This window comes from Engraulis encrasicolus, chromosome 6 (genome assembly GCF_034702125.1).
Source record: "Engraulis encrasicolus isolate BLACKSEA-1 chromosome 6, IST_EnEncr_1.0, whole genome shotgun sequence".
Taxonomy (NCBI): Eukaryota; Metazoa; Chordata; class Actinopteri; order Clupeiformes; family Engraulidae; genus Engraulis; species Engraulis encrasicolus.
The window spans coordinates 22,583,713-22,607,029 of record NC_085862.1 but is presented as its reverse complement, the minus strand read 5'-3'; the positions used below and the strand labels follow the sequence as shown (position 1 = coordinate 22,607,029).

The window sequence follows — 23,317 nt, the reverse complement described above, 5'->3', positions numbered from 1 at the left end:
TTAAAAACTCCAGATACATATGCAACCAAATCAATACAATTTTAATAACTTTTAATTGTGTCTGACGGTGTTGACAAAAAACAAGGTATGATCGGAGAAAAGCCTGATTTCTGAAAAAAATACATAATGGGGAGATTGGCCTTGTGCATTTCTGAAAAGCCAAGACCTTAGTCTATGAGGATATACCATATAATTTTGTAATTCACTTTGTTTTTTTCTGTCAACATTACAACCTGTTTTAGCCACTTTCTCAAGAATCAGTGATGTATATCACAAAGAAGTCAGTCACTCAACAACAACAGCAACACTGCTCCAATCTGGTATTGTGTGAGCCCATGTAGTACACTGGCAAACGCTTTGATAGCCCAAACACTTTCCATGGTTCAGAGATCCTGTGTTAACTTTAAGTTTTAAATTGTGTGGCTGCCTAGGCCATATTCAGTAGTATGCTGCTCTGCATCTACAAGTATAACATGTTGGATTTAGTTCCAGTTTGACTTCCATAAATTATCATACAGTTGGCACGCAGATACTCTGGATGTCCCCCTTTGGCTATCCGTTTAAGTTGCATTTTTTATCCATAACAACTTGTTTCCCTACTTACAAAATCAAAACTTAGAAACTAGAAGATTATTATGTGTACACTAAGTACATGTATCTCTATGGGCCACATAGAATGTTTAGATTTTTTGTGCACCTTCACTGTTCCATTTTTAGTGTGACAGAGTATGATATGAAATAATGAAAAGCCTTGATATTGCTGAAATAGTACAGAGTGAGGACAAGTAACAACAAAGTCAACATGGTAACAGAGCAATGTCATCAATGCAGACAACTCACAGTTCAGTGTTGACCTTGGTCTGTTAAATCAGTCTGAATGTGCCTTACCAACAGGCCTACAGTACGTACATAGCAAAGTAAAATCTGCCTTTACGGTATTTGTGTCCCCGTCACTTGGCCTCATCTAAACCATGTTTACTTCATCTGCCTTGCGACTTTAATCCACATACTCTTTTTTTATTTTCCATGTTGATGTTTTTTTTTCCACCCTCCTCTCTTCCTGACCTCCTGCGTTCCCCGTGGGCAGGAATGAAGATCGTGTACATGCATGATGACACGGAAACCCTTCAGGATGCATTCGCCGTACAGCTGACAGATGGCAAGCACACAGTCCAGAGGACGGCACAGGTCCACATCCTACCAGTCAACGACGAGAAGCCGCGGCTGCTAAAGTAAGCACGAGCCGAGGGACGAACGTGTGTGTGTGCGTGCGTGCGTGCGTGCGTGTGCGTGTGTGTGTGTGTGTGTGTGTGTGTGTGTGTGTATGTGTGTGTGTGTGTGTGTGTGTGTGTGTGTGTGTGTGTGTGTGTGTGTGTGTGTGTGTGTGTGTGTGTGTGTCTGTGCGTGTGTGTGTGTGTGTGTGTGTGCATGCACATATGTGGCTGTTTAAGTAAGCATGCCCAGGGACTCACTGCCAGCCAAAAACGTGGACAGATCATGAGGAGGGGAGGAGGGATTTGGTGGACAACAGGACTGTGTGTGTGTGTGTGTGTGTGTGTGTGTGTGTGTGTGTGTGTGTGTGCTTGTGCGTGTGTGTGTGTGTGTGTGTTTGTGTCTGTGTGTGTGTTTGTGTGTGTGCTTGTGTGTGTGTGTGTGTGTGTGTGCTTGTGCGTGTGTGTGTGTGTGTGTGTGTGTGTGTGTGTGTGTGTGTGTGTGTGTGTGTGTGTGTGTGCGCGTGTGTGTGGAGTAGATTCAGAGCAACCTGCACTGTACATGTGGCAGGGGAATCTGTCCCGTACCCTTGAGTGAGCGACTAGCAATTCAGTTCACATCCTTGAATAAACCAGGTCCACGTCCGCGTGTGAGCTCATCATTTTTCTTAGATCGGGAATTGTATTACTTGACTCACTGCGTTGGCACGGCTCCCTCTTGTAAGCTCCAGTGCGGCAGAAATAATGTGACTTTCTGGCAAATGCCCGCTTCCTCGTTTCGCCGTCCTGGCAGATCTGGGTTGACAGGCCGGTCCCTCTTGCCTTTTGTTTTTTTTTCTTCTGTGGCGGCGGGCATTGAGGAGGAACATGGGATTATTTGTTTATTTACTTATTATTATATTTATTTATTTTTATATATTTATTTATGCTTATTTACTCAGCAACACATAGCCAATATTTAGCTGTGCATAATTGTCATTGTCACTGTTTTCACCCACTCTCAATGTTCCTGTTTTACTTTTTTGTTTAACGCCCCACTTGGTGCAGAAATGCAGGTCTAGTGATGGCAGCAAAAGGCCATAGAGTCATCTCCAGTGTGGCGCTGGAGGCAGTGGACCAGGACACCCCCAGCCATGCTCTTTACTATGTGCTCAACGCTGCACCCAAGTTTGGCCGCTTGCAACTCAAGATGAATTATACCGTATGTGTAAACACTGTTAAAATCTAACATTGTTTAGTACTTCATTTATTCACATTAGTCACTATGTGCATGCAATTCACATTGAGATCAGTTGGTTATAATGCACTGAATTTCTCAGAAGTTTTTAGATGTTGAATATGGCCTAGCCGTGGCCTAGTGGTTAGAGAGTTGGTCTTTCAATCAAGGGGTTGCAGGTTCGAATCCCCCCTGACCTCTCCCTACATCTCCATCCATGGCTGAAGTGCCCTTGAGCAAGGCACCTAACCCCACATTGCTCCAGGGACTGTAACCAATACCCTGAAAAATAATAATTGTAAATCGCTTTGAATAAAATGAAAGCGTCAAGCTAAGTGCAATGTAATGTAATGAATATATTTGCTTTGGTTTTTATGTGGCAGAAATGGCACCATGGCCTGTACTGTGTGTCCGTGTGCTAATGTGTGGGCGTGTGTGTGCCTGTGGTTGGCTGGGTAGGTGCGGGAGAGATGGACTGATCTGGCGCCGGGGCAGAATTTCAGCCAGGAGGACGTGGAACTGAACCGCCTGTGGTACACCCACACCACCCTCGCTGGGTTCAAAGGTCATGACCGCTTTGTGTTCTACCTGAGTGACTCGGACAACTCCTCACCGCCCGAGAGCTTCTTCATCTCAATACACACTCCTCAGAAAGGTGAGAGGCCGACCCAAACCCAATCCAACCCGGCTTGAACGCACTGCCAGTTCACCAGCAGTCTATTGTCAAAACATCAGGCTATCTGTTACACATTTCCTATTTCCTACCAGAGTGACGGTGCAATTGTATCCTCGCAGTGTTTGCTGCGCAGAGCTGATCGTGCATGGAGCACGGAGATTGTGCTACTTGCCCAACTGATGAATGCAAACCAAAAACACATTGCAGCACTGGGCCCGGAAGCTGTGGCCTAACTGGCTAGGTAGTTCGTCTCGGGATAGGAAGATGATACGTTTTGAGATATATCCCAGTACAAAAATTGAGGCTGTGGCCTTAAGCAAAATATCTAACCACTACATTGCTCAAGGGGACTGCATTTGTGCTGTACCCGAAATATCCAAGTTGCTTTGGATCTGTAATCTTGCAATGTAACATTTCAACAATGCAGAGCCCCAGGACTGCACAGGGTTCAACTGTGGTTAAATGCGAACAACAACCACCAAAACGGCAAAACGGCCAATGCTCTGGACATTTATAATTCAGAGTGTGGGTCTGCAAAGGTGCCCTCTTGCTTTTGCCAGTTCACTGAGCTTAACAGTTCTGCCTCAACAGCAAGCTCTGGTCCTCCAGCAGGAGGATAGGTGAGAACCAAGCGGAGCCCAGGAGCGGAGCCCAAGAGCGGCCACAGCAGAGCAGCGTGAATTATTAACGGGAGGGAGGGGAAGGAACAGCTGGCTCCGGCCCACACACTGGTCCCCAGCCATATCCCACCCACAACCACACTCCCACCCACCCACAACAATACAGACACACTTCCACACAATCACCCAAAACAATACACACGCTTGCACAAAAACATACGATATACATGCAGACCAACACACGCACGCACGCACGCACGCACACACCGCACGCACACACACACACACACACACACACACACACACACATACACACACACACACACACACAGTCATACCAACAAGCACACTTGCACCCAAACATACACATGCAGACCCGAGCATGCATACATGCATGCACACATATGCATGCACACACACAAACTGCTTTATTTGATTCCACATTACAAGTCAATATTGATTTGTAAACAAATGTTCTGAATATTCTGAAAACTAATATTGGGATTAGTTAACATAATGTTGTAGCGTAGCTTACATGCTACCTACAGTATACCTGCTGATGCGTAGCTTAGACTTAGACTTAGACTTGAACTTTATGTATCCCCAAGGGGAAATTCATGTCCCATGTTGCTCTGTAGATAAAAAAAGATAAAAAAACAGAGAAATAAAAAATAAAAATAGATAAAAAATGAAGATGGGTGATCAGTGTGCAGAAAAGTCTGTTTTTCTCCTTGTCCTTCATTGACAGATTGAATAGCTATATGGCTCTTGGGACAAATGATTTCCCCAGTCTGTTGGTTCTGCATGTAGAGTAAGCGCCCTCAGCCTCCAACTGAACAGACTCTTCTGTTGGATAATGGTGTTGTATAGTGTTCCTCATTGTCCAAGATAGTGAGCAGTTTGTTTAGAGATCTTTTATCTGACACTGCAGTGAGGTTCTCCAGTTCTTCTCCTAAAACAGAACCAGCTTTCCTCGCCAGTCTGTCAATTCGCCCAGCATCCCTCTCCTTTGTGCTTCCTCTCCAGCACATCACTGCATAGAAGAGAACACTGGCTATCACAGACTGATAGAGCACACTGAGTAGTTTGTTGCATACATTGAATGACCGAATGCATTGAATTAGCTGACCTACTAACTGTATGGTCGATGGTTAATCTGTTTCTCTATGCTTCATCCAAGATCATTCAAGATGTCTGTTGTGTGCATGTGTCCGCAGGTGACATTGTGCTGGTCACTAAGCCAGTGGGATTGATGGAAGGCGAGAGGGTCACCCTCACCACAGACCACCTCTCGGCCTCAGACAGCGGCAGCACGTCCGAAGAGCTGGTCTACGCCGTGTCCGTCCCACCCAGGCACGGCCACCTCCACGCTGTGCACCAGCCAGGGGTGCTCCTCACCTCCTTCACACAGATGGACGTGGCGGCGCACCGCGTCTGCTACACCCACGACAACAGCCATACCGAGGAGCGGGACCACTTCAGGTTAGGATATGTGGAAATTATACTCTACTCTACTCTCTAGATTTTTTTTTCTCACAACCTCCATATCTCTAATCCAACACCTTTGCCACTGAGCCAAGCAGCTGGCTTGATTTTTTTTTCTCACAACCTCCATATCTCTAATCCAACACCTTTGCCACTGAGCAAAGCAGCTGGCTTGATTTAAAAAAAATATATATTATTTACCCTTCATTTTTTACAAGGAAAGGGTGCCATTGATAGTCTGTGAGTCTGTTCTTCTGTTTTCAGTGTTGTTCAATTCTAACAGCCGTTTGTTTAATTGATTAAAAAAAACACAGGATATTTTAAACAGTCACTATAAATTCTCAGGAAGCCTCTCGTCATGTCTCCCAGGGCAACCATGTTCAGTGATGGGACAAGCGAGAGTGAGCAGCATTATTTCAACATCATAAACATTTTATCCTGTCAGTCAAACCGATATGCCAAATTGATTCGCTGCCAAATTGATTCAGCAGTGAGCTTTGGCGGCTGGCTACAGCGATGGTGGTGTGTAAAACCTGTCCTCTTCGACACACTCTGTGCATGCTGTGTGTGTGTGTGTCTCTGGGTCTTCCTTTTGTCACCCAGAAGCTGGGCTCCAGTCCACCACCGGGTCATTTGGGAGTAAAGTCAGGTTTCTGCAGCCAAGTGGGCCGGCCTGACGAGGGCCAGCGATAGGGGATGACGGTGGGGATGGGAGGGTGAAAGGGGGTAGTGAGAGTGAAGTGGAGCTGAGCTTTTTTTTTTTATTAGACTGCCCTTACTTTCTGCATTTGCCATGGCATGCCATCAGGGTGGCAAAAGGGCACGTGGATCCCGTCTCCTGGAAACGGGGGCAAAGAGTCGTAATGATCACATGGCCTGGCCCTTCTGTCATGTCCCCCGAGCGGAGTGCTGAACAGATCAACGAGCTTCAACCAAGCACATACTAAAGGCCACACAGAGCAGAGAGCGGCACTTGTGTGTGTGTGTGTGTGTGTGTGCGTGTGTGTGTGTGTGTGTGTGTGTGTGTGTGTGTGTGTGTGTGTGTGTGTGTGTGCATGTGCGTGTGTGTGTGTGTGTGTGTGTGTGTGCGCATGTGCGTGTGTGTGTGTGAGTGTGTGTGTATATGTGTACGTATGAGTGTGTGTGTGGTTGTGTTTGTGTGTGCATCTGTGTGTCGATGTGAGCACACACTTTTGACCATATGTGTGCCTCCACAGACAGCCGGTGTGTGTGTGTGTGTGTGTGTGTGTGTGTGTGTGTGTGTGTGTGTGTGTGTGTGTGTGTGTGTGTGTGTGTGTGTGTGTGTGTGTGTGTGTGTGTATGTGTGCGCGCACGCACGCACACATGGGTAAGTGTGTAAGTGTGTAAGCGTGTGCATATGTGTTTGTGCTTGTGCTTGTGTGTATGTGCGAGTGTGTCTATATGTGTGCATATGTGGGTGTGCGATTGTATTTGTGTTTGTGCTTGTGATTGTGTGTGTGCGCGCGTGCATGTGTGTTTATTGACGTGTACCAGGCAAACAGTTTGGGCAACAGACCCTGCTACTGCCTGACACCTGAGAGAACACCTGTGCATCAGATTGGCCCCTGACAGCGCTGGCCCCGGCCCGCACAGAGGCAGAAGGTGTTTTCAACCAGACACTCTCTTTTTTTCCACCCTTCTGTGTTGCCGTGACAGCGGATGATGAATGGGTATTATTAGGGCCGTAATAACACTGCCTGGCATTGCCCGCGCGGCACCCTCGCCATACTACTGCACTCTACCATAGCATCCTCCGACAGATAGGATGGGGATCCCCGAGCGCAATTACGGAGCAAAACACAGGACAATGGCCACCGTGTCAGATGTTTTGCCAGTTCAGTGGGACGAGCACGCAGACCCCTTTTTTCGGGAGAGGATGCGCGTGTGTGTGTGCATCTGTGTGGTAGCGCTTGCACTGATTTCTGTGCCTGCTCCACATGCCAGCTGCAGAGCTTCAGGGTGGTGTGTGTGTGTGTGTGTGTGTGTGTGTGTGTGTGTGTGTGTGTGTGTGTGTGTGTGTGTGTGTGTGTGTGCGCGTGCGCGTGTGTGTGCGTGCGTGCGCGCGTGTGTGTGTGTGTGCACCCACATGCATAATTATGTTCATCTAAGTGTGTGTGTGGGTGTGTGTGTTTTTGCGTGTGTGTATGTGTGTGTTTGTGTTTTGGTGAATGTAGGCAGATTGTCTTGGCAGTGGTTGGACTCAGGTCTACTCATATTCCCCTGGCCGCCTTTTTCTGCTCTGCTGCCCTGTCGCTGTCACATACTGGGCAACGCAAGCCATGCTGAGCATGCACCAGTACTCACCAACCTCTGACACACACACACACACACACACACACACACACACACACACACACACACACACACACACACACACACACACACACACACACACACACACACACACACACACACACACACACGAAGCATGCACCTCTGGCTAGTGCACTCAGGCAAGAGCCAATCAGCCAGGCCAAACACACACAAGTATGAATACTCAATGCGAATATATTTGCTGAGCGATTTGTGGATTACCACAGTTGTCATATTCATAACAAATGTGTTTCAATATTTAAATGTATTTTTGTTTATAGCACAAGATATTCATATGTATTTATTTAAATTCTGATTCAGTGGTTTCATTTGAATATCATATGAATCAATGTCTATTATTCATACTTGTATGGATACAAATTCACTCATTATTAATCTATAGATAAAGGTACATGCTTTTCCACACATATCCAGGGTCTGCTTCCCTCTTACTTGTCATTGTTTTATTCCTCAAATAACAGATATAATCTTACATCAAATGATATTATTCTCTTTAACCCACCTACCCCTAGAACCAACCTAGGGAAATTAGCATTTCAATACAATGCCCCCTCAACCTGGAATGAACTTCAGAAACAGTTAGGACTAGACGTCTCCATTCCATTTTAAGTCGCGCATTGCGGACACCTTGCAGTATCAGTGTGAGTCTTTTTTAGGTTTTGTGGTTGAAAAAAAAAAAGTCATCGTAGCATGTCTTATGTTCATCTTGTAAGTGTCTGCATTGGTCTATGCTTCTTGTAATGTCCTTGTTGTGTATTTTATTGATGAGCTCTGTTTGTCTTGCTTGCATGTTTTTGTTATGTCCTGCATATTTGTGTATGGTTATGTCTTGCATGTTTTTATGTCTCAATCTTTTATGCTTTGCTGTCTGTGGATATGTTGTCTTTGTGAATTGTTTGTTTCTGTCTGTACTGTGAGTGCTATGGAGTGCGTTTTGCGTTTTTGCTGCTCTTTTGGCGAGGGCCCACTTGAAAAAGAGGCAACTACCTCAATGTGGTTTTACCCTAGTAAAATAAAGGATAAATAAAAAATCCACAAATATATAGTCCTTCATACTTTGTGAATAATATGTCAATATGTTGAAATATATTACATTAATAAATAAATGAGTTTAATATGTCACCAAATCATGTAGAATAAACAGCCAGGTTCAAAATGTGCCAAGATTCAAGATTCAAGATTCAAGATTAGTTTATTACGTCTTATTATAGGTTTGAAGCCTATAAAGAGTAAAAATTGTTATGTTTTTCTTGTGTCCTCAAAAAGATTTTAAAAATAAAAATTAAAAAAAAAAAAAAAAGAGGGGGGGGGGGGTGGAAAAAAAGTGCAAAGAAAGTGCCTTGTTGTCTTCAGCATGAATTCAGTAATCTTATTGCTTGGTGGAAGAAACTACTTTGGAGTCTGGTAGTATGAGATTTCAGGCTTCTGTACCGTTTCCCAGATGGTAACATAGTAAACAGTCCATGGTTGGGGTGACTAGGATCAGCCAAGATTTTCTTTACCTTCCTGATGCTCCTTCCCTCAAATAGCTCCAGTATGGAGGGTAAGTCACAGCCGCATATATTCTGAGCTGTACGCACAACCCTCTGAAGAGCTCTCCTGTTGGCTTGAGAGCAGTTCCCATACCATGCAGTAATGGTCCCCGTCAGGATGCTCTCAATGGTGCCTCTGTAAAACGACCTCAGGATCTTGGGTCTCATCCCAAATTTTCTCAATCGTCTGAGGTGGTACAGACGTTGCTGGCTTTTTTTAACAATGCACTGTGTGTGACTGTCCCAGGTGAGGTCCTCTGAGATGGTAACGCCAAGGAATTTAAAGTCTCTCACCCTCTCCACTGTCTCACCGTTGATGTTAATGGTTTCAAACTGGTGTTCTTTCCTCCTGAAGTCAACTATTAATTCTTTTGTCTTGGACACATTCAGAGACAAGTTGTTTCCTCTACACCACTCCATGAGGTTGTTTATTTCTTCCCTGTAGGCTGTTTCATCATTGTTTGAGATTAAACCGATAACAGTGGTATCATCTGCAAACTTGATGATGGTGTTGTTGTTGTGTATAGCCACACAGTCATGCGTATATAGAGAGTAGAGGAGAGGGCTCAGAACGCAACCTTATTAGTTATTAGCGCTTTTTGGAAAATCTTCCAATTTATTTACTTATTTAGTCAATATATCAATGATTACTAAACCTGGTAATACTTTATTATCATTTTTTGGAAATGTGCTTGTACTTAAAATAATTGCCAGTTTTTGGAAATGTAAGAAATCAACTACATCATAGTTAGTCACTTATAAATCATTAGTTAATAATTTGTAGATAACAATCATGATGCTAAAGAAGTTTCTCACAAATACATAGTTATCAGTTTATGGAAATATAAATAATGAATTATTGAGTTATAGAGTAAATGATGTTCTATTGATTTACAGTTAGTTCAGAAAGTGTTGTTATTTTACATTTCCTTAAACTGAAAATAATGTATATCTACGTAACACTTTTAGTATTGATTGCTGTCTACAAATTATTAATTAATGGTTTATAAGTGATTAAGTGTTTCATTATAATTGAAAAATGAATCATTAATTTACCACTCCTATAGTGGAAGGTCATTATAAAGCACTGTCAGGTTAAGCTGTAGTGTGAATGTAGTCTAAAAAGAGCATCACATTAAAGTACTTCTCTTCCATACAGCTTTGTTATCACCAACGGTGTGTCCTCAAAGACTGGCAGCTTGTCGTTCTCAATTGACCACAGCGATCGCATCCCCCCGACTCTGACCACCAACACAGGCCTACACATCACAGAGGGAAGCTCCGTGCCTATCTCCTCTGAGATCCTGCTCTTAACCGACCCTGACACTGCCCTGGAGAACCTGACCTACACAGTCACTCTTTTCCCCCAGTACGGCAAACTCCTCCTGGGAGGCATCCCGCTGAGCCCCTCCCAAAGACGCTTCACACAGGTCCACATCAACAGCATGGAGCTGGTGTACAAGCACCTAGATGGACCAGCGCACATTGACCAGTTCAGCTTCCTCCCCTCCGACGGGACCAATAAGGGCTACCTGGAGTACGGTCAGCGGAAGGAAACACCTGTGCTCTTCACTATCCAGGTGAGTCTGACTTACAGGAAGTCCACCGCACACACACTCTGACAAGGAGTAGCACTGCTCAGCCTATATTCAAGCCCATTGTTTTCAACCCCACATACGGATACCGAGGTCTGCTGGCGTTCACTGCTACGATTGACTTCTGCTTTTTTTGTTTAAATCCATTGCTGACCCACCTGCTGCCCTATTTTTCGGACTTCCTGTCGCACATAAACCTCTTGATGGAGCACATACAGGGCACACACAGTGACATTTCTTTAATGTTGTCCCATGAAAAGATATACCAGAGACGGTAAGAACTTTTCTATATAGGCCTACTTCAAAATATGCAGAATGTGAGCAGTGTACTCACTTCTACGATACACTATACTGTAGACAGGACAGAAAATTCTCAGACAGAATTGGACAGTAGGCCCATCAAATGCCACCAATTATTTCCAGTTAAAACATGCTGGTGATGTCAGAACACTTGAATATCAATATTTAACACAATTCATTGTTTAAGGCCAACCCCCTGCTGCTTAGGCCTACTTTGTAAAAAAAAAAGTAAAAGTAAAAGTAAAATGCATTTATTTGTGCTTTCCACAGATAAGTGCTTTACAATTTTGATTAAAGTAGTATTATGCGGAGAAAATGAAATGAAAGGAAACACACAGTGTACACAGTGTTTAGGGTGTCAACCTGCGCTTGGGGCACCAATCACTTTGCCACCAAAATTGTGGCCTCTTAAATTGAAATTGACAAAAAAACGTCATGAAAAAAGTTTTGAATCACATTACAAAACATATATTTATTAGTTAGTAGATTATTATTTTTATTATTATTATTATTATTATTATTATTATTATTATTATTATTATTATTATTTAATTATGAGGGGGCCTCCTCACCAGTTATGCTTATGGCCTCCAAATCCTTAGCAGCGACTCTGCTTCAACTGGCCCCTGCACAAGGGTTACATAAGTGAAACACATTTCATACCATGTTTATTAGTTACATTTCGTTCTTATACTGTGTCTTTTTGTTCGATATGTCTCAGTTTAAAAAAAACAATGATGCTAATCTAATTTAATTTAATATTAAACATTGCAGTGGGGAGCGTGTCATTAAATTAATATGTTTAGCATTTTCACATGTCTTGCTTTTTTACTTTCTCTTCATGTTTTCTGAGCCCAGTGCTCACACACATTTAAGTAAATTCATCTCAGTAACAACTCATCAGCAAAAATCTCTAATGTAATTGCACCCCCCTCTGGTACTATCAAGCTAGTACAGTGCATCCTCAAAGTGAAAGACATCAACTTTATTCATTTTGCTCTGTCTGACATTGGGAATGATTGTCCATAACAAATTAGCTTAATATCATTAATATGGTAAAAAAAAAAGTCAACTCATTAATTCACAATTTATATTCCAATTCATGGTGTTAAAATGCTCAATGTCTTTTATGTCAGTGTCATAATTCTGCATGGATGTACGTAGGCCAACTCCATTTCTGTATTTACTACATCTCTGATAACATAATGTGATGGCGCCCCCTCCTGATATAATAAAAGCAGTGCAGCCCGACGATAAACCACAAGTTTCTGGGAATTTAATGTAATGTAAATATATTTACAAATGATATACAAATATACAGAGGTGGAAAGAGTACAGAAAATGTGTACTCAAGTAAAAGTATCTTTACTTTACCCAAATCCTACTCAAGTAAAAGTAAAAGTACCTATCTAAAAATGTACTCAAGTAAAAGTAAAAAGTACTTCACTTAAAAATTTAATTTGAGTAAAAGTAGCCCACTTAGTTACTTTTAATTAGCTTTCCTCTCGATAATTTAATGTTTTTTTTTCTTGAATATCTCATCCTCCTTAACCTCTATCTCTTTGCACAAGCCATCATCCAATACATTGATACAATATAGTAGGCCTACAATAGTGGAAATGCTATGTGCCATCCTGCATAATCGTTCATTTTCGTCAGATTGTGGAATTGTTTTGCGTGACATTTTGTCCATTTTTTTTACTCAGTTCTCAGGCCAGGTTCCATTGTAATTTAGTAAAGTACTTGGGTCAAAATGTACTCAAGTACAAGTAAAAGTATTCTGTTTTAAAACTACTTAAGAAGTACAAAGTACTCATAAAAGCTACTCAAGTACAATACTTGAGTAAATGTAGCCTAATTAGTTACTTTCCACCCCTGCAAATATGTAAAGGTCATAGTTCAGAACTAATATTCCAATTAATGCTTTCACATTGCCAATATCTTTATGTTATGCAATATCATTAATAGTATGTATTGTACGGGTTAAGGTGGAATTTTCTGGTATTTTCTTGGTATTTTGCCTGTCACTGCTCCAGTAAGTTATTAAACAGTATTATTATATGGTTGTGACGTCATCAGTCGAATGCTCCATTCATTTCAACGGGGCTCCCCAACGTTCGCACGTCTGTTATTTTTCGATAACGGACGGGTTGGTCTATAACAGACCGCTGTCAATGGCAACAAGACTTTTCACTGCTAAAGCGACTTTTCAACAAGACTCTAATCAGCTGCTGTGATAGACAACACCTGTTGTCCTGGCTACCTAGCTGTTGCCTAGCGGTGTTCCACAACGGCACTGTTTTGTTTTGCGCAGCAACAATCTTAACATTAAATAGGCCTAAAGAAATGTCCCCGCCATGTGTGAGTCATTTAAGTATATCCATATAATAAGCGGGTTAACTTTCGGCGAGTCGGTCGCTTTGTGGAATAGCAGCACTTCAGAGAGAACAAGACCCCTCCGCTCCGCGTCGGGGTCTAAAGATTCTCTCTGTCGTGCTGCTATTCCACGGTAGCGACCTTCTAGCCGAACGTTAACCCTTACATAATATGATGTAATACTAGTAACATAATATATAATAATAGTATATTATACTGCAGTTGAATATACTAGTGTTGGGTAAGTTACTTTATAAATGTAATCCGTTACAGTTACAAGTTACCTTGATTAAAATGTAATTGTACTGTAACTTTTTGGATTACTTTTACAAAGTAACGTAACTGATTACTTTTGGATTACTTTTGGATTACTTAAGGTTTAAATGAGCATTGACCCATGTTAAACATTTTATTTGTGAGAACGGACACTTTTTTAACCAAATGTTAAAATGTTGATAGAGTGTCAAGGGTCTTACGGATAGGCACACAGATACGGCAGTAACGCAGGAGATGATGTTTTTCTTTAGATGCGTCCCAGCATCTCTATAAGAGGGTATGTCAATGTACGAGCACTTGCAGTGCACTCCTCTCTCCTGGCGCTGCACTTGTCTCGCAATGCAATCAGCTGCGTGCTCCGGGGCCAAATAGTCAACAAGCTACCACCTTGTGGACACAGGAGGGAACAATTTGAAGAATGCGTTTCAGATGGACGGACAGACATACCCTCTTATAGAGATTCTGGGACGCATCTAAAAATAACAAACAAGTACACATGCATGTCAACATGCAAACGGCAATAATTATGACGTTTTTAGAGATTAACCGTCAATGTGATGGCGAGAGGACGCATACACGCAAACGTGCCCAATGATAAAAACGTCACTCTCTCCAGCACGCAACACTTTGCCAAACACGGAAGTGCTGCGAGACCGGTAAGACATGAAACTTTCAAATGCTCAAGAAACATTGCTAAGTGCTCTTAAAACACTGAAAACCCACTCGTTTTAACTCATAAGGATAAACAATGGAATTAGGCAAAACAAAATAAAGAAACAACAGATGTTGACAAAACTTGGATTTCGTGTGGTTTGATTGAAAATGTATGCGCGTTTGGATGCAATGTAGCCTATGCGAGTGTAACGTATGAACAGTCTACTCCGGGTTTAAATGGTTGTCAGCTAAGCATGTGTGTTAATAATTAATTAAATAAAAAGGGCCAAAGACTCAACCTCGCACAAATTGTAATCCTGTTAAGTAATCCCCATTCTCATTGAATGTAACTGTAATCTGATTACATCGTTTTTTTCTTGTACTGTAACGGATTACAGTTACTTTTATTTTGTATCCTTTTACCGTAACGCCGTTACATGTAATCCGTTACTCCCCAATTGACGTCATTAGCTTGCAGCATATTGCATATATTGCATTATACAGGTATATACTATGGCTGACAGGATCCTTTTTATTCTCCTACAGGTGGAGCATCTTGATAAGAGCCCTCCAAGCGTGGTGTATAAGGGGACACCCAGCACCGTGGACACCCTGCAGGACGGCCAGCTTGTCATCTACATCACCTCAAAGCATCTTCAGGTGTCCGACCCCGACAGCCCTCTCCAGGAGCTGGAGTTCACCATCTCCCGCCCACCACATTTTGGAAACTTACAGAACGCTCACACAGGCAGGTGACAGAGGATGACATTGCAGGGAATGTTATTTAAACAATCTTACACCACATACGGGAACTCCTTAAACAATATGATGGACTTTCACTACTGTGCTTAATGTCCACTACAATTATACTGCATAGTAGTAGACACACTTGTAAACAGGGCTCTAAATTAACTTTATACATCACCAGCCAAAATGGCTAGTAGATGTTAATCATACTAGCCAAACACACATTCACAAATAGGTCAAAGTGGTACAATTAGTAAGTGAAAATGTGTGTGTATTGTTTTTTTTTTTTAAATCAATGATAGAATGTAGCTACAGATAGCTCCATTAATTTGTGATGCTTGGTTTGAATATAATATCTGCCAACATTTGGGAATACATCTGTGATCTGTGAATTGAAGATGGCTTCACTGAAGATTATACTGACACCAAGGGTTTTTTACGCATCAATAGTTCAAAGTGCATGTCCAACTTTGACCTGTTGGTGGTGCTAGAGTATGTCCCCCATTGAGGTGAAACCTGGTGAGATTTACTTTTCCTTAAAACCCTGCAAGAGTTATCATGAACTTCCATGGCCCCAATGAGATGGTCCTTCTTGTTTTTCACAGGAGGGTACATCAAGAGCCGCTTCACACAGACAGACCTGGAGCAGAAGGCAATTCAATACGTCATTCCAGCTGACATGGATGTGACTGCTGACAGTTTTGAGTTCCGTGTTACAGACCCAGCTGGAAACACTATGCTGCCTGAAGTGTAAGTGATTGTTTAAGTTAGTTTTCTTTTTCTTTTGTTTTTAAGACAGTTTAGGTCAGTCTTCTTGTGTAATTCCATGTGAGTCTTTTGGGCAATATTGAAAACTATGAAAAGTATTGAAGAGTATGTAGAAGCAAATAAAGTTTTGTAGAAGCAAAAAAAATGTACAGTGTGTGGGCCAATGTCGCTATGATGACAATGAATTGTCAAGTTGGTTGCATTTGATTGGATTTAAATGGGTTGGTTTAGAGTGTTTGAAAATAGTTACCGTAAATCAGTTACACTGGTTCAATCTGGGGACCAGTCCAGTTCAAATCGGTTCTATCTTGGTCAGACCTGGTTCAGACAAGTTCTGACTGGGTTAAACTGACTGAAATGTACACCTTTCATGAATGAGAAGATGGATCACACTCCAAGTCAACCATATTGCATTACCAGTCATAGGCATGTTTGGCAGCAATACTTATATTACTCTGGTCTGAGGGGTGCCAAATCCTACAAAATTTACCTTTAAAAACAAATGAGTGGACTGTGGCACTATCAACCATGGAGGTGGTGGCTCAAGTGGTAGAGGAGCCAGAAGGCTGCCAGTCTGAGCCTTGTTCTTGCCTGACCCAGTCGATGTGTACTTTAGCAAGATATTTAACCCCAAAATTACGCCTGGTGGAGGTGGACCCCTGCTTACCAGTCACTGCCACCAGAGTGTGAATGGTGTGAGAGTGAGGCATAGCGTAATGTAAAGTAATTTGAGAGCTCGAATGATTGGAAAATGCTGTCCATTTACCATTTTTCAGAACTGCATGTGCCAAATGCTGTTCGTATACCATTTACCATGTGCCAAATTGATTTTTCAAGGCCCCCACTGCCCTGGTAAATTGCAGTGACATTACTTTGCCAAGTTACATGCTATTTCTTTTAGATCTGGGGAGGGAAGAGGGATGGTATAATATTCTACAACTCAAAATGTTTAGCAAACATGTTGCATGTGTACATGCTTATGTAGTTTGGAGATAAGATGGTCCCTGGTGGAGTTCTCGGCCACCTGCTATCGTGTGTGTGAAAATGGAGGAACATTGGCCATACAGGTGACCCGTAAAGGCAACAGCATAGATCCCGCCTACGTCACTATACAGGTACACTTGCGCCTATCCTGACAACCTCTCAATGTGTTGAGTTTGTTCGTATATGTGTGCGTGCGCGTGTGTGTGTATGTGTGTTTGTGTGTGTGTGTGTATGTGTGTTTGTGTGTGTGTGTGTGTGTGTGTGTGTGTGTGTGTGTGTGTGTGTGTGTGTGTGTGTGTGTGTGTGTGTGTGTGTGTGTGTGTGTGTGTGTGTGTGTATGTGTGTGTAAAACAGTGTTTGTGAAGAAATCAAGGATGTATGTGGGAGGGTATACAGTATATTTATCTGTTTTAAGACTTATTTGTACCTCATTTTAAGTCTTGTCTACACCATGTTTTTTGTCTACCTTGTTGTGTGCCGCTCAAGTTTCCTTTTTGGAATAATAACTCTTTCTTTGTTTGTGCTGAATGACAGCATACTGAAACAAGCTGTTGTATCACACAATACATTCTTCCTTTTTCTCTGCAAGGTTGAGGAGGACACTGCCAAAGTGGGCAAGGACTTTACACACAGCACTGCCACACTCATACAGTTTGATCCAGGTAAGGTAGTGTTACATTGTTATCAGTAAGAGCTAGGCTTAGGACCCTACCATATTGGTGGTGGGGAACTTAGTGTGACCTTGGCAGGCTGTATGGGGGGGGGGGGGGGGGGTATGGGGGGGCAGTGTGTGTGTGTGTGTGTGTGTGTGTGTGTGTGTGGGGGGGGGGGTGTAGTGTGGTGCCCTGGGGTCCTGTGTGCAATTCTTCCGCCACTGATTGTTATGTGTTATTGTTAAAGGGGATATGTGTAAGAATTACTCAAGCAACATGAAACGGTGTTGATCAGAGTACAGTGGTAACATCCAGAGTGTATACAAAAATGTAACTGAGTTGCCCCCTTCATAAACCTGTCCTTTTTCAAGAATCATCATCACCACTGCCAATTTCAAATTGATTGATCTAATCAGGGACATAGGCCAAATGGTTCCAAATTTCCCTTTTTCTGCTTTCTAGGACATGATAAACTCACAACAGTCACTTTATAGTCAAGTGTCTCTTCTACCGCGTTTGAAAAAAGGAAATGAAATCTTACCGTAGATTTAAATGTTAAGATAAGACATTCAATTGAAGCACTTTTCACTGTCAGCACTACCACGAGAATACAGTAGCCTACGCCATATTACTAATACAAATAGACATGTTGCAGACCTAATAGCATAAGTTGTGATAGGCCACCGCTCATCTGTTTAGAAGGTGCAGGATTCAGTAGAAATTTCAGTATAAGAAGAAGACAATCCGCACACTTCAGGTCTATTTTTGTGCAAAGAAGCTTTACTTGACTTGCAAGTCAAGTAAAGCTTCTTTGCACAAAAATAGACCTGAAATGTGCGGATTGTCTTCTTCTTATGCAGACCTAATAACACAGAGCAGTTAGATTTTATTCCATATTAAGGTTTGTTTTAAATTTAGTTTGTGTCCCATTTCAATTTTAGGTTACGTACCACCAGTAAGACAGTGACTAAGAAATCAAACTATTGATTAAACTATTAAACTATTACAAACTCTTTTTTTTACACAGGTGTTAATCTGAAAACGTGGAACATTTACCTCAAAGATGATGGGCTGGAGGAGAACCATGAGAAGTTTGATGTGGTTTTAAAGGCACAAAAGAACACTATACTTGGTGCAATTAACAGAGCCAGTGTAGAAATCATTGACCCAAGAGAAGGTAAATATTCTACAGGCTGTTTATGCTGTTCATTACACATAAAACAAATACTGCTCGGACCGTGGGCTACAGCTTATATTTGTCTTGTTCATCTACTTGTTTTGTTACTTACTAGGATTTCCAATGGTTTTGACTATCTTATCTAATTACATTACCTGTTTTTAGGCCGGTGTGACCCAGCTGATCTCATTGACGAGACTAAAGATCTACTGCCCCCTAGTGTTCACCAACCTCAGGCCGCGCCAAAGAGGGAACCAAGCCTGCATCCACATGCTGAGAGGGAAGAGCGACCTCCCAGGGGTGATGTTCCAATGTATTACCAGGATCAGGCAGCGGTGGCCGTGCAGGAGCAAGCTTATCATGGACAAGGCAGGAGGCTACTGGTGGGCCAAAACAGCTATGGAGTGAGTCTGACTGTGCTTCAGTAAACACTGTAGAATAGAGTAGAATAGATAGAAAGTCTTTTATTGTCATTAAATACACAGTGTAATGAGATTGAAAGCCTACCCTGAAGGTACACAATAACGGATACAAGTATAAATAATTAAATAATTCAAAGGTATATAACTACTATGCTGTAAAGGACACTTATACAAACTCAAGTACACAGACAGACAAGAGATAAAAACATAGAAGATAACAGAGGCTTTAGTCCAAGTGTCCACATACACAGACACAACAGATAACACCGACTTTAGACCAGGGATGTCAAACTCGGGCCTGGGGTTAAATCTGGCCCACTGGGTCATTTTATTTCTCCTGCGAGATCATTTCGAGATAGTCATGGGTGAGCGGTTAGGGCGTCAGACTTGCTTCCCAGAGGTTGCCGGTTCGACTCCCGACCCGCCAGGTTGGTTTGGGGAGTAATCAACCAGTGCTGTCCCCCATCCTCCTACATGACTGAGGTACCCTGAGCATGGTACCGTCCCAACGCACTGCTCCCCATGGGGCGCCACTGAGGGCTGCCCCTTTGCACGGGTGAGGCATAAATGCAATTTCGTTGTGTGCAGTGTGCAGTGTTCACTTGTGTGCTGTGGAGTGCTGTGTCACAATGACAATGGGAGTTGGAGTTTCCCAGTGGGCTTTCACTTTTTCAAATGTGTATTACAGATGTCCCACATACACCATTGATAGCCTATGACATGACTTGAACATGAAATTTGGTATCTGAATATGATTGGGCCTCTGTAACATCTCACACCCATGTAATAGACAGGGACATTTGAACTGCGATGTATGATGGGAATGAGAGTTTGAGAAATTTGACTTTGAGCATTAAGTGTGTGAATGAACTGAATGAAATTGAATGAAACTGAATGAAATTTTAGTTTGGCCCGCGACGTCATTCTAGATTTTAATTTTGGCCCTCAGAGAAATTCAGTTTGATACCCCTGCTTTAAACCAAGTGGCCAGCACAACAGCATACAGAGTGGTGGAGTGTCAGTCAGTGCAAAGACCAGGTACTGTATCTAATTGAGTTCAAGTGGTGAGCAGCATCCTGAGTTATAGAGGTGATGTCAGTGCAAAGTCCAAGGGGCACACGAGATATAGCAGCATACTGGGTCCTAACAAGTGGTAAGCGACGGCATACTTGTGAAAAAGCAGTGCAGACAATAAACAGTACTTGGTCCAATAATAAGTGCTGTGTCAACATATATTGTATACTGTATTTATCAATAACATTACAATTTATATTTTGTCAATGTTTTTGTCAATTTAGGTTCCTCATTCGAATGGTCAGCAGAAGGCAGGAGACAAAGTCTGGAGAGTGCGTATGCATTTATCTGTTGTTTGTTTCTTTGCATGTGCTTACTTAAATGGCATTCAAAATGCACAATGACATTGCATATAACCTTGTATATAACTAGCTCTGTCTCAGTTTACCACAATATCTGATGAAGCAGCATTGCTACCTACTTCTTTTAATGTCAAAGACAGATGTTATCAGGTGGTACCGCGGTTTTATTGTGACATGCTGTAAATTACGGAGATAGATGATATGAATAATTGCATGGCTTTGTAGATTTTATACTTGTTAAATGTTCAACCTAACTCAACATTTTGGCCTACATGTTAACACTTACAAGAATAAGTTATAGTTTTTACTAAAATACAATTATCATATTAAGCAGCAATTCAGCCTAGCTGTAAACGCCACTTTAACTGTGAATGAATAAGAGCACTTCTGTTACAATACATGTACTACAATGCAGTAACACTAAAACTACTGTATGCGACCTCTTCATTCATGTTATAAGCTTCATGGAGTGACACCCTTGAGACTGGTGGAAGAGCGAGTGCTGCGTCATGACCAAGCTCCACCACCTCCTCACCCCGAGCTGGAGATCACACCAATATGGTCCTGGACGGGCCAGGTGCTTGGCGGTGGGAACGCCCCCCTGGAGCTCACCCTGGGAGACTCTCCTCCTCCTCCTCCTCCTCCACACGGTCCGGATAGGAGGAAACGCCAACGCCAGCGAAAAGTGAAGTGTTTAAATTGGTGTTCTAACACCCACCATACCCCCACCCCGAACACACACATTATTATAGGCTACTATTATACTATTACTACTATTATAAGCTTGTTGCCTGTGCAATGTTGCTGTGTATTTTTATGTGTTGTGCAAACCAGTCAATGAAATAGGGATGGCATTCCAAGGCTAAGTCAAGGTTAAGACACTTCATCATTGCAATGTTGTTACTATGTGTTGAGATTTTTCCAGCAAACGTTGAGTCAGACCGGTGTTGGCAGAGGGAACTGAGCTGTTTGTCTGTATGGAGGGGTTTTTGTATGCAGGCATCCATTCCACCATCAGAATGCCTTATGGTGACACCGTGGCAGCATGTTCTAATCAAATTTCTTCATCCCTCTCTCTCTCTCTCTCTCTCTCTCTCTCTCTCTCTCTCTCTTTCATATTGGTCTTTCCTACCTTCCAGTCAAGCAAGGCAGAGAGTGTGGAGTGCCCCTCTGGCTGGACACACTACAGGAAGCGTTGTTACATCCTTGGGCCAGGGGTAGCCAGCTGGAGCAGTGCCCAGCACGCTTGCTCTTTGCTGTAAGTCCTACATAATATCATCATATAACTGCTGAACTACTGCACTCACTTGCTGTACTCACTTTGTCTTAGAAATATACTAATGGGATTTTACAACTGTGCTCTCCTCTTTGTAAACTGCATCAGGCATGACAGCCAGTTGGCTGGGATTCACTCCATGACGGACATGAAGTGGCTATGGAGATTTGCCAAAAAACAACCATTTTGGACAGGTACAGTATAACAACATTTAATTGTAACTTATTAAAGGCATCTTAGAGGAGATCAGGACACCAGGCTTGCGTACACTACAAGGTGCTGGTTCCAGTACGCTTTCTTGGTCAAGAGGTGAAAGAAACCACACACTCCTCTTGTGGGTTCAATTTCTGACAGAACCAGATGGGCAGGTGCAGTCATAGATAAACTGTCTTACATCCTCCTCTAGTTCTGAGGTATCCTGAGATTTAGGGCACCTGTTGTGTGGGTGGCTGCCCCCCTTGCATGGATGAGGCATAAATGCAATTTCATGGTGTGCTGTGTCAAAACGACAGTGGGACCATGACCTTCTTTATATTGTTATACTACACTGACTGGTGTCTGTGTGATTTCAGTTTATTTGTTGAAATTACAATTATTTGCAATTTTATATTGTGTATATATATATGCATATTTTGGCCATGTATGCCTCAATTTGTCACAGGTGAGTGATATAGAGACCGAAAACGAGTGGAGAGAGCGAGATGGGGGAAGGATGGGCAAAAGGCAGTGCAGTGCCTTATGTGCATTTGAGCCATGGCAGGGCCGGAATATAGAATTTTAAACAATTGACAGTGTGACTTATTTCTCTCCTTATGTCTCAGTATGGCTCGAGCCGCGACACTGTAGAAAATATGTGTAATTTGACCCCTCTCAAAAGACAGCTGTTCTAAGTAAAATGCATGCACTGTGTCTGCAGGCCTGACTGGAGCGGAGGGCCAATGGAGCTGGTCAGATGGCAGACCTGTGTTGTTCTCCAGACTTCAGATGAGCAGGGATCATAACCCTGAGCCGGGCTGCGTGCTCGCGGAGTCACAGAGGAAATGGACTGCAAAAAATTGCACAACAGGAGACGAGTACAAATTCATCTGTTCAGCCGCAGCTCGAAACATCTGAAGAAACATTTTGCATTACAGAGTAGGGTGTTGTTCAAATTGCAAACGTTTGATAAAAATGTATATATCTTATATGTTGAATAAGTTGATTTCCTCTTCTGATCTGTTACCACTGTGCCACTGTAACATTCTGCTATAAAAAATGTTTATATCTGTTAAACTATTCTTGAGTGAGGCACAATAAACACATATTTTTACTTTGGTGTCAAATGTCATGTAAATTAAAATTCAATTTAGATTTTCATTTATGAGATAAACAGACATTTTTTTATCTGGTGATTAAACTGATAAATATTTTAGGTGCAGAGTTTAAGTGCTCAGACTAACAAAATAGAAGCAGTTATATATATTTCAAAATAAACCCAAAAGATACATAGTCTGCTCTGCTGGTAGTGCCCAGAGAGTGAAATAGGCCTATCTATGTATATTTTCTGGATATATCATTGGTAGGCTAATTGTGGTGTGGTGATAGTAGTAGCCTAATGAAGCAGAGGTATTTTAATTAT

General features: G+C 42.3%; 1 protein-coding gene across 1 annotated transcript in view; it reads left to right on the top strand.

The window, feature by feature from the left end:
- Positions 1-23,008, top strand: part of frem1b (Fras1 related extracellular matrix 1b) — a 51,563-nt gene extending 28,555 nt beyond the window's left edge. Inside the window, exons 22-37 of the mRNA XM_063200982.1 lie at positions 1,088-1,232; positions 2,259-2,412; positions 2,887-3,082; positions 4,941-5,205; positions 10,255-10,675; positions 14,843-15,044; positions 15,649-15,793; positions 16,797-16,926; positions 17,385-17,457; positions 18,476-18,625; positions 18,791-19,029; positions 20,346-20,393; positions 20,884-21,108; positions 21,563-21,681; positions 21,808-21,893; positions 22,616-23,008. Of these exons, the coding sequence (XP_063057052.1) occupies positions 1,088-1,232; positions 2,259-2,412; positions 2,887-3,082; positions 4,941-5,205; positions 10,255-10,675; positions 14,843-15,044; positions 15,649-15,793; positions 16,797-16,926; positions 17,385-17,457; positions 18,476-18,625; positions 18,791-19,029; positions 20,346-20,393; positions 20,884-21,108; positions 21,563-21,681; positions 21,808-21,893; positions 22,616-22,812 (2,795 nt within the window). The 3' untranslated portion in view covers positions 22,813-23,008. The remainder of the gene's footprint in view (positions 1-1,087; positions 1,233-2,258; positions 2,413-2,886; positions 3,083-4,940; positions 5,206-10,254; positions 10,676-14,842; positions 15,045-15,648; positions 15,794-16,796; positions 16,927-17,384; positions 17,458-18,475; positions 18,626-18,790; positions 19,030-20,345; positions 20,394-20,883; positions 21,109-21,562; positions 21,682-21,807; positions 21,894-22,615) is intronic.
- Positions 23,009-23,317: the final 309 nt, after the last annotated feature.